At 63.1% G+C, this 11,367-nt stretch overlaps 1 protein-coding gene across 5 annotated transcripts in view; it reads left to right on the forward strand.

The window, feature by feature from the left end:
* PDE4A (phosphodiesterase 4A) overlaps positions 1-9,421 on the forward strand; it is a 30,230-nt gene extending 20,809 nt beyond the window's left edge. For 3 of the 5 annotated variants that reach the window (XM_074854669.1, XM_074854671.1, XM_074854670.1), the window contains 9 exons: positions 359-452; positions 2,071-2,255; positions 2,355-2,453; positions 3,014-3,178; positions 4,836-4,935; positions 6,794-6,948; positions 7,023-7,145; positions 7,225-7,407; positions 8,392-9,421. In XM_074854669.1, the coding sequence (XP_074710770.1) occupies positions 359-452; positions 2,071-2,255; positions 2,355-2,453; positions 3,014-3,178; positions 4,836-4,935; positions 6,794-6,948; positions 7,023-7,145; positions 7,225-7,407; positions 8,392-8,760 (1,473 nt within the window). In that variant the 3' untranslated portion in view covers positions 8,761-9,421. The remainder of the gene's footprint in view (positions 1-358; positions 453-2,070; positions 2,256-2,354; positions 2,454-3,013; positions 3,179-4,835; positions 4,936-6,793; positions 6,949-7,022; positions 7,146-7,224; positions 7,408-8,391) is intronic. The other 2 variants (XM_074854672.1, XM_074854674.1) reach the window with 2 other exon arrangements.
* The last annotated feature ends 1,946 nt before the right edge of the window (positions 9,422-11,367 follow it).

Below are 11,367 nucleotides of genomic sequence, written 5' to 3' on the forward strand. Positions count from 1 at the left end.
CCAGTACCACCAGTGCCCCCCCCCCCGCACTGTGGGGACATAGTGGGGGCCTGTGTGGAGCCTCTGTCCCTGTCCCCTTCCTTGTCCCCCTCCCAGTCCCATCCCAGTCCCATCCCAGTCCCATCCCAGTCCCGTCCCAGTCTCCGGAGGCCTGGTCAGACTGGGACCCCCCCGCCCCCCGCCTCGGGGTGTTTGTCCCTCCCCAGGGGTCACACCCCGGAGCTGGGGTTTGGGGGGTGGTGTCCCTGAACTGGGGGGGTTCCTGGAGGCGGGAGGGGTGTCCTGGAGGTGGGGGGGGGTCCCAGAGGTGGGGGACAATGTGGGGTGCGTCCCTCACCCCCCCCCCCTGCCCCCCCAGTTCAAGAGGATGCTGAACCGGGAGCTGACCCACCTCTCCGAGATGAGCCGCTCCGGAAACCAGGTCTCCGAGTACATCTCCAGCACCTTCCTCGGTGAGACCCCCCCCGGGACCCCCCCGCGACCCCCAGCAACCCCCTGGGACCCTCCCAGAACCCCCAGGGACCCCCAGCAATACCCAGAGACCCCCCCAGGACCCCCCAGAACCCCCAGCAACCCCCTGGGACCCTCCCAGAACCCCCAGGGACCCCCAGCAACCCCCTGGGGCCCCCCTGGGACCCCCCGGGACCCCCAGGACCCTTCATGGGACTTCCAGGGAACCCCGCGAGGCCCCCAGGGACCCCTGAGACCCCCATAGACCCCTCTGGGACCCCCAGGGCCTGCAGAGACCCCCAGGAACACCCAGGGCCCCCCACCAGCCCCCCCAGGGGACCCCTGGGACCCCCAGGAATGCCCCAGGACCCCCAGGGGACCCCACCAGGCCCCCCCGGGACCCCCCTGGACCCCCCCAGCAGGAGCCCTCCAGGAGGGGCCCCCCCAGCAGCACGCAGGGCCCTGGCACACGCAGCCCTTGCACGTCTCTTAAACGCGCATCCCATGCACGTGTGTGCCTCGCACACGCGTCCCTTAAAGGTGCATCTGTCGCATGTGTGCCCCGTGCACACGCATGCTCATGTGTGCTCCCTTGCACACGCATCCCATGCACATGTATCCTTTGCACACGCATCCCTTAAATGTGCATCTATTGCACGTGCATCCTATGCACATGCATGTTCATGTGTGCTCCCTCGCACACACATCCTTTGCACACACATCCCTTGTCCTTATATCCCTTGCACCCTCTTCCCTTGCACCCTCTTCCCTTGCACACGCATCCCTTGCACACGCATCCCTTGCACGTGTATCCTTTGCACACGCATCCCTTAAACATGCATCTGTCGCACATGCGCCCCATGCACACGCATGTTCATGTGTGCTCCCTTGCACATGCATCCCTTGCAGATGCATCCCTTGCACTTATATCCCTTGCAGATGCCTCCCTTGCACACGCATCCCTTGCACACCTATCCCTTGCGCTTATATCCCTTGCACATGCATCTCTTGCACACATATCCCTTGCACATACATCCCTTGCACTTATATCCCTTGCACATGTGTCCCTTGCACACGTGTCCCTTGCACATGTATCCCTTGCACTTATATCCCTTGCACATGTGTCCCTTGCACACGTATCCCTTGCACTTATATCCCTTGCACACGTATCCCTTGCACTTATATCCCTTGCACATGTGTCCCTTGCACACGTATCCCTTGCATATGTGTCCCTTGCACACACATCCCTTGCACACACATCCCTTGCACTTATATCCCTTGCACACGTATCCCTTGCACTTATATCCCTTGCACATGTGTCCCTTGCACACGTATCACTTGCACATGCGTCCCTTGCACACACATCCCTTGCACACACATCCCTTGCACTTATATCCTTTGCACACGTATCCCTTGCACACGCATCCCTTGCACGTGCATCTGTTGCACGTGCATCCCGCACACACATGTTCACACGGGCTCCCTCGCACACTCACCCCCTCACACGCCCCTCCATCCCCACTCCCTCTCACACTGGGGGGGGGGGGGCTGTGTTGGGGCTCCCAGTCGGGGCATGGCCGCGCCCCCCCGACCCCTCCCTGTGCCCGCCCCCCCCCCCAGACAAGCAGCACGAGGTGGAGATCCCGGCCCCCGGCCCCAAGGAGCGGGAGAAGAAGCGGCGGCAGCCGCCCCCCCCCATGGGGCAGATCAGTGGGGTGAAGAAGCCGCCCCCCACCCCCGGCCCCGGCGGCTCCGGCGTCCCCCGCTTCGGCGTCAAAACCGACCGGGAGGAGCTGCTGGGCAAGGTGAGGGGGGGTCACTGGGATGGGGGGGGGGGGGAATAAAGGGGAGTGGGGGTCTGTGCCGTACCCACCCCCCCCCCCCGGCGTGTTCCTCCCCCCCAGGAGCTCGACAGCCTCAACAAGTGGGGCCTGAACATCTTCCGCGTCTCCGAATACTCCAACAACCGCTCGCTCAGCTGCATCATGTACACGATATTCCAGGTGCGGGGTCCCCCCGGCCCCCCCCACCCCCCCAAAAAACCCCCCAACGCCCCCCCATACCCCCCCAGCACCCCCCAACCCCTCCATTCCCACCCCAACCCCCACATCACACCCCATTCTCCCAACCCTCCCCATCACCTCCAATTCCCCCCAATCCCCCAACCCCCTCCTGACCCCCCCAAACCCCCCATTCCCACCCCAGCCCCCCAATCCCCCCATCCTCCCCATTCCCGCCCCCAATCCCCCCCAGCTCCCCCATTCCCACCCCAGACTCACCCCCAGTCCCCCCATTTCCACCCCAAACTCCCCCCCAATACCCCCATTCCCGCCCCAGTCCCCCAATCCCCCCCAATTCCACCCCAAACTCTCCCCCAACCCCCCCAATCCCCCCCAACCCCCCCATTCCCACCCCAGCCCCCCAATCCCCCCCCCAATCCCCCCTCCCCCCCCCCCATCCCCATCCCATCCCCCCCATCCCCACTCCGCCCATCCCCTGGGTCCTGGGGGGGATGATGGGGGGGGTGTGGGGGGTGGGGGCTGATCCCCCCCCTACCCCCCAGGAGCGGGAGCTGGTGAAGACCTTCAGGATCCCGGTGGAGACGCTGCTGACCTACACCTTGACCTTGGAGGACCACTACCACGCCGACGTCGCCTACCACAACAGCCTGCACGCCGCCGACGTCATGCAGTCCACCCACGTCCTGCTGGGCACCCCCGCCCTCGACGTGAGCCCCCCGCCCCTCGTGGGGGGGTGGGGGGGGACCCCTCGGGGATGGGGGGACACATTGGGGAGTGGGGGGATCTGTCCCGGGGTGGTAGAGGGGTTGGGGGATGGGGTTTGGGGGAGGGGGGCGATCTGGAGGTGCTGGGGGCAATGGGTGATGGGGTCCCTGAAGTTCAGGGTCCCCAGATACTGGGGTCCCCAGATGTCAGGGTCCCCAAATGCCATGGTCCCCAGGTGTTGGGGTCCCCAGATATTGGGGTCCCCAGATGTCACGGTCCCCAAATGCCATGGTCCCCAGGTGTTGGGGTCCCCAGATATCGGGGTTCCCAGATGTCACGGTCCCCAAATGCCATGGTCCCCAGGTGTTGGGGTCCCCAGATATCGGGGTTCCCAGATGTCACGGTCCCCAAATGCCATGGTCCCCAGGTGTTGGGGTCCCCAGATATCGGGGTTCCCAGATGTCACGGTCCCCAAATGCCATGGTCCCCAGATATTGGGGTCCCCAGATATTGGGGTCCCCAGATGTCACGGTCCCCAAATGCCATGGTCCCCAGATATCAGGGTTCCCAGATGTCACGGTTCCCAAATTCCAAGGTCCTCAGATGTTGGGGTCCCCAGATATCGGGGTCCCCAGATGTCAGGGTCCCCAAATGCCATGGTCCCCAGGTGTTGGGGTCCCCAAATATTGGGGTCGCCAGATATTGGGGTCCCCAAATGCCATGGTCCCCAGATATTGGGGTCCCCAGATATCGGGGTCCCCAGATGTCACGGTCCCCAAATGCCATGGTCCCCAGGTGTTGGGGTCCCCAAATATTGGGGTCCCCAGATATTGGGGTCCCCAAATGCCATGGTCCCCAGATATTGGGGTCCCCAGATATCAGGGTCCCCAGATGTCAGGGTGCCCAAATGCCATGGTCCCCAGGTACTGGGGTGCCCAGATATTGGGGTCCCCAAGTGCCATGATCCCCAGATGCCAGAGTCCCCAGATATTGGGGTCCTGAGATGTCAAAGTCCCCAGATATTGGGATCCCTGAATGCTGGAGTCCCCAAATATTGGGGTCCCCAGATGTCAGGGTCCCCAGCTATTGGGGTCCCCAGATGCCGGGGTCCCCAAATACCAGAGTCCCCAGATATTGGGTTTCTGAGATCCTGGGGTCCCCAAATGCCAGAGTCCCCAGATATCAGGGTCCCCAAATATTGGGCTCCCCAGGTGCCAGGGTCCTGAAATATCGGGGTTCCTGGGTGCTGGGATCCTAAAATAGTGGGGTGCTGGGGTGCTGAGGTCCTGGGGGGGTCCCTGGATAAAGGGGCGGTCCCTGGATGTTGGGGGGTCCCTGGGTGTTGGGGGGTCCCTGGGCGCTGGGGGGGTCCCTAGGTGCTGGGGGGGCCCCTGGACATTGGGGGTCCCTGAATATTGGGGTCCCTGGGTACCGAGGGGTCCCTGGATGTTGGGGTGTCCCTGGGCATTGGGGGTGTCCCTTGATATTGGGGAGGTCCCCAGACCAGTGTCTCCAGGTGCCGGGTCCCCATCAGGATCTCTGGGTGCTGGGACCCCCGAGCGCCTCACTCCCACGATCTGGGGGGGGTCCCCAGTTGTTTTGGCGGGGGGGGGGAAGGTTTTGGGGTGCGGGGCGGGTGCTGAGGCGCTGGTGCCGCAGGCGGTGTTCACCGACCTGGAGATCCTGGCAGCCCTGTTCGCCGCCGCCATCCACGACGTCGACCACCCCGGCGTCTCCAACCAGTTCCTCATCAACACCAGTGAGCTGGGGGGGGGGGGGGGGCTTGCACACGCGTGTGACAACGCCTCGCACGCGCACGCCGCGTCTCGTGTGTGCGTGAGCTGCCTCCCGCGCGCGCGCCCGTCCCGCACGTGCACGCGGACTCACGCGCCGGCGGCGCCTTGCACTCGCGTGGCGCCTGGCACACGTGTTCTTGCACACGTGTGTCATCTTGCGCACGTGAACCATCTTGTATAAGCCTGTTGTCTTGCACACGCACGTGCCTGTCTTGCACACACGCATCATCGTGCACACACGCGCTGTCTTGCAAACGCGTCGTCTCGCACACGCGTCATCTCACACACTCAGCCTTGCACACATCTTGCACACACGTCGTCTTGCACACGTGTGTCATCTTGAATGCCTGTTGCCTTGCACACATGTGTCATCTCACACACATGTGTCATCTCGCACATGTGTGTCATCTCACATGGCTATTGCCTTACACACGTGTGTCATCTCACACACGTGTCATCTTGAATGCCTGTTCCCTTGCACATGTGTGTTGTCTTGCACACGTGGGTCATCGCACATGCCTGTCACCTTGCACATGTGTGTAATCTTGCACGCATGTGACATCTTGCATGCCCGTTGCCTTGCACACGCATGTCATCTCGCACACATGTGTCATCTCACACGGCTATTGCCTTGCACACACATGTCACCTTGCACACACGTCCTCTCGCACACACATGTCACCTTGCGCACACACATCACCCCACACACCCGTGTCACCTCGCACACACACACGTCACCCTGCGCTTGTGTGTCACCTCTCACACGCGTGTCCTCTCACACATGCATGTCACCTTGCACACACACATCACCCCACACACATGTCACCTCTCACACACGTCACCCCACACACGTGTGTCACCTCACACACGTGTCCTCTCACACACATGTCACCTTGCACATGCATGTCACCTCACACACGCATCTCCTCTCACACACGTGTCACCTTGCACACACACATGACCCCACACACGTGTCACCTCACACACACACGTCACCCTGCACATGTGTGTCACCTCGCACATGTGTGTCCTCTCACACGTGCATGTCACCTTGCACACACGTGTCCTCTCACACATGTGTCACCTTGCACACGCATGTCCTCTTGCACACATGGGTCACCTTGCACACACACGTCACCCCACACACGTGTCACCTCACACATGCATGTCCTCACACACGTGTGTCACCTTGCACACACACGTCACCTCACACACGTCACCCCACACACGTGTGTGACCTCGCACACATGTGTCCTCTCACACACATGTCACCTTGCACATGCATATCATCTCACACATGTGTCACCTTGCACATGCATGTCCTCTTGCACACATGGGTCACCTTGCACACACACGTCACCCCGCACACACACGTCACCCCGCACACACGTGTCACCTCACACATGCATGTCCTCACACATGCGTGTCACCTTGCACACACATGTCACCCCACACACGTGTGTGACCTCGCACACGTGTCCTCTCACACGTGTCACCTTGCACATGCGTGTGCTCTCACACACGTCACCTTGCACACATGTGTCCTCTCACACACATGTCACCTTGCACACACACGTCACCCCGCACACACATATCACCTCACACACGCGTGTCACCTCGCACACACGTATCACCTCACACACGCGTGTCACCTCGCACATGTCACCCCACACACGTCACCTCGCACACGCGCCTCCTCGCACACCCCCGCCGCCCCGCGCTCCATCCTGCCCCGCAGATCATCTCGCAGGCGCCCCCCGCGCCCTGTCCCTCACCGTGTGTCCCCTGTGTGTCCCCCCGTGTCCCCCCGCGTCCCCCCAGACTCGGAGCTGGCGCTGATGTACAACGACGAGTCGGTGCTGGAGAACCACCACCTGGCCGTGGGCTTCAAGCTGCTGCAGGAGGAGAACTGCGACATCTTCCAGAACCTCAGCCGGCGCCAGCGCCAGACCCTGCGCAAGATGGTCATCGACATGGTGAGACCCCCCCCGAACGAAACACCCCCCCGAGCCGCGGGGGGGGGCCACATCCTGACCCGCATCTCCCCCAGGTCCTGGCCACCGACATGTCCAAGCACATGAGCCTCTTGGCCGACCTCAAGACGATGGTGGAGACCAAGAAGGTGACGAGTTCCGGGGTGCTGCTGCTGGACAACTACACCGACAGGATCCAGGTTGGGGGGGGGGGCGCTGCGGGGGGGGCCATGGGGGGGTGTGACGGCCCTGATGGGGGTTTGGGGGGGCTCTCGGCAGGTCCTGAGGAACATGGTGCACTGCGCCGACCTGAGCAACCCCACGAAGCCGCTGGCGCTTTACCGGCAGTGGACCGAGCGCATCATGGAGGAGTTCTTCCGTCAGGGGGACCGCGAGCGGGAGCGCGGGATGGAGATCAGCCCCATGTGCGACAAACACACGGCCTCGGTGGAGAAGTCCCAGGTGGGGGGGACACGCGGGGCGGGGGGGGGACACGCGGGGCCTGGGGGGGACACACACGCGGAGGGGGATGGGGATCAGCCCCATGTGCGACAAACACACGGGCTCGGTGGAGAAGTCCCAGGTCAGGGGGGGACACAGGGGGGGGACATGTGGAGGGGGGGGACATACGGGGGGACACATGTGATGGGTGTCCTGTGGGAACAGAGACCCCCCGTGACAGCCCCATGTCCCCTCCCAACTGGGTGGCCCGTGGGGACAAGGCCCCCCTGGTGCCACCCCACGTCCCCAGCTGGATGTCCCATGAGAACAGGGCCCCCCCAGTGCCACCACAATGTTCCCAAGGGAACGTCCCATGGGGACAGGCCCCCCCCGGTGCCACCCCATGTCCCCAGCTGAATGTCCCATGGGGACAGGGCCCCCCCGGTGCCACCCCATGTCCCCAGCTGGGTGTGTCATGAGAACAGGCCCCCCCCCGGGTGCCACCCCATGTCCCCAACTGAATGTCCCACAGGGACAGGGCCCCCCCGGTGCCACCCCATGTCCCCAGCTGGATGTCCCATGAGAACAGGGCCCCCCCAGTGCCACCACAATGTTCCCAAGGGAACGTCCCATGGGGACAGGCCCCCCCGGTGCCACCCCATGTCCCCAACTGAGTGTGTCATGAGAACAGGGCCCCCCCGGTGCCACCCCATGTCCCCAGCTGAATGTCCCATGGGGACAGGGCCCCCCGGTGCCACCCCACGTCCCCAGCTGAATGTCCCGTGGGGACAGGGCCCCCCCGGTGCCACCCCACATCCCCAACTGAATGTCCCACAGGAACAGGGCCCCCCCGGTGCCACCCCACGTCCCCAACCGGGTGTCCCCAAGCACAGGCGCCCCAGGGGGTCCCCTCATCGCCTCCTCGGGTACCGGCAGGGGCCAGGGCCGCCCCCCCCCCGCAGTCCCTGTCCCCGCCGTGTCCCCAACGTCCCCGTGCCCCCCCAGGTGGGGTTCATCGACTACATCGTGCACCCGCTGTGGGAGACCTGGGCCGACCTGGTGCACCCGGACGCGCAGGAGATCCTGGAGCGGCTGGAGGAGAACCGGGACTGGTACCAGCGGCGGGTGCCCCCCCAGAGCCCCGAGCCCCCCCCGGCCCCCCCCGCGCCCCCCCCGCGCCGCTTCCGCTTCGACCTGCCGCTGGACGAGGATGAGGAGGGGCGGGAGGCGGCCCCCTGCGCCCCCCCCCCCGCCGACGGCGGCGCCCGGCAGCCCCCCGGGAGACCCCCCGAGGGGGGGGGGGGGCGGGAGGAGGAGGAGGAGGAGGAGGAGCGGAACGGACTCGGGGGGGGGGATGCGGGCGGGGAGTGGTGACCCCCCCTGTGGATGGCGGGGGCACCCCCCGGCAGGACTCAGATTTATTTTATTTTGATTTGCCGTTTATTTTCCGTTTGCTTTTAATTTTATTCTAATTTTTTCATTTTTTAAATTTAATTTTCATTTTAATTTAATTTTCATTTTCTTTTCCTTTTAATTTTATTTTCATTTTTGGTTCAGTTTCATTTTATTTTCATTTTTCTTTCAATTTTATTTTAATTTTCTTTTCATTTTCTTTTCCTTTTCATTTTATTTTCATTTTTTATTTTAGTTTCATTTTCATTTTGTTTTCATTTTTCTTTCAATTTTAACTTCAATTTTCATTTTCTTTTCCTTTTCATTTTAATTTTATTTTCGTTTTTCATTTTAGTTTCATTTTATTTTTATTTTTCTTTCAATTTAATTTTAATTTTCTTTTTATTTTCATTTTCATTTTATTTTCATTTTCTTTTCATTTTTAATTTTTATTTTTATTTTCATTTTACTTTCTTTTTCCTTTAATTTAACTTGAATTTTTATTTCTTTTCACTTTCATTTTTTCATTCGATTTAAATTCGATTTTAATTCGACGGGGTTTCTTTGGGGGGGGGGGCGTGGGGGGAGAGGGAATTTTTATTGTATTTTTAAAAAACTTGAAAAGACAAAAAAAGAGATAAAACGCGCCCCCCCCCCCCCCCCCCCCAGGGGAGGAAAAAAGGAAATATGGACAGACACACCCACCCCCCCCAAAATAAACCGGGGGGGCCAGCGGGGACCCCCCCACCTAAAGCCATTTATCCAGAGGGAGGACGGACCCCGGGGGGGCGCAATTTGGGGGCTGGGGGGGGGGAGACGAGGCCTGGCGGGGGGGGGGGGGGGGGGCACGGGGAGAGCCCCCCCCTAATTTGGGGTGCACGTCCCCCCCCCAAAGTCTTCCGCTCACTCCCCCATTTTGCACAGGGACCCCCAGCGTTGCCCCCCCCCCCCCCCAATTGCCCCCAGCTCTCCTGGGGGGGGGGAGCCCTCACTATTGGGGCCCCCCCCAAGCAGGATCCCCCCAAACCCGCTGTGCAGGGTCCAGGCCATAATGGGGGGGGTCTCCCCCCCCCCCAAACCCCCAATCGAGGTGAAGCAATAACAAGGTGCCCCCCCAAAAATCCCTCTTGGGGGGGGTGGGGTGGGGGGGTCCGGGGTGGGGGGCAGACCCCAAAACAGCTTTTTTTTGGGGGGGGGTCCCCCATTTCTGAACACTGTACTGTAGCATCGGGGTTGGGGTCTCCCTTAATTTGTGGAGGGGGGGGCACGGCGGGGGGGGTGCAATGGTGCTGGGGGGTGTTGGGGGGGTTCGCGGGGGATCTGACCCCCCCCCCAAATTTATTTTTTTTGTGGGGGGGGGGGTCAGGCCTGGCCTGTGCCCCCGCGACGTGGCCTTGTAGCGGCGGGATGGGGGGGGGGGGGTCTCGGCGGGGGGGGGTCGTGCAGAGCTTTTATTTTTGTACGCGGCGGCGTTTCTGTACATACTGTGAATGGCTTGGCCGGGACCCCCGGGGGGGCCACTGGGGGAGACACCCCCCCCCCCAGCTCGCCAGCCCCCCCCCCCCATCCCCTGGGGGTGTCCCCCCCCCTCGGGACTCCCCCCCCCCCCTCCATCACCCCCCTTCTCCCTCCTCCGCCATCAGCTCGAATAAAGAGGAGAAGGGACCGAGTGTGGGGGGAGGGGGGTGTCTGGGCTGGGGGGGAGCTCGGGGGGGGGTTGTCCTGGGCTGGAGCGGGGGCACGGGAGGGAGAAAGCGGCTGGGAAAGGGCTGGGGGGGCACAGGAAGCCCTGGGGGGGATCCTATCGCCCTGGGGGGGTCCATTCCCCATGGGGGGGCACAGGGAAGCTCTGGGGGGGGTCCTACCGCCCGCTCTGGGGGGGTCCTACCGCCCGGGGGTGGGGTCTATGCCCCGGGGGGGGTCACAGGAAATCCCGGGGGGGGGGTCCTATCGCCCTGGAGGGGTCCATGCTCCATGGGGGGCACAGGGAAGCCCTGGGGGGGTCCTACCGGCCTGGGAGGGGGGAGTGTCTATGCCCCGGGGGGGGTCACAAGGGGGTCAAAGGGAAGCCTTGGGGGGTCAATGCCCCGGGGAGGGGGGGCACAGGGAAGCCCTGGGGGGGGGTCCATGCGCTGGGGGGGGTACAGGGAAGCTCGGGGGGGGTGTCTATGCCCCAGGGGGGGTCACAAGGGGGTCACAGGGAAGCGCTGGGGGGGGTCCATGCCCCATGGGGGGGCACAGGGAAGCTCTGGGGGGGATCCTACCGCCCTGGGGGGGGGTCTATGCCCCGGGGGGGGGTCACAAGGGGGTCACAGGGAAGCCCTGGGGGGTCAGTTCCCCGGGGGGCCACAGGGAAGTCCTGAGGGGGTGTCCCCCAGTCCTGGGGGGTTCCCACAGCCCGGGGGGGGGGGAGTGTCCCCCAGGCTGCCCCAGACCATAGAGAGGAGGCCCCCCACGGCCTCCGAGCGGGCCGGAGCGGCCCCAGGCAGGGCGGGCGCTCTCTCCCGCCCCCCAGCGGGGCCTGCGCGCGGCAGCCGGGCGGGAGCTGCGCATGCGCGGAGTGGCCCCGCCCCGCCCGCTTCAAACGGC

Source organism: Strix uralensis, chromosome 38 (genome assembly GCF_047716275.1).
Source record: "Strix uralensis isolate ZFMK-TIS-50842 chromosome 38, bStrUra1, whole genome shotgun sequence".
Classification (NCBI taxonomy): Eukaryota; Metazoa; Chordata; class Aves; order Strigiformes; family Strigidae; genus Strix; species Strix uralensis.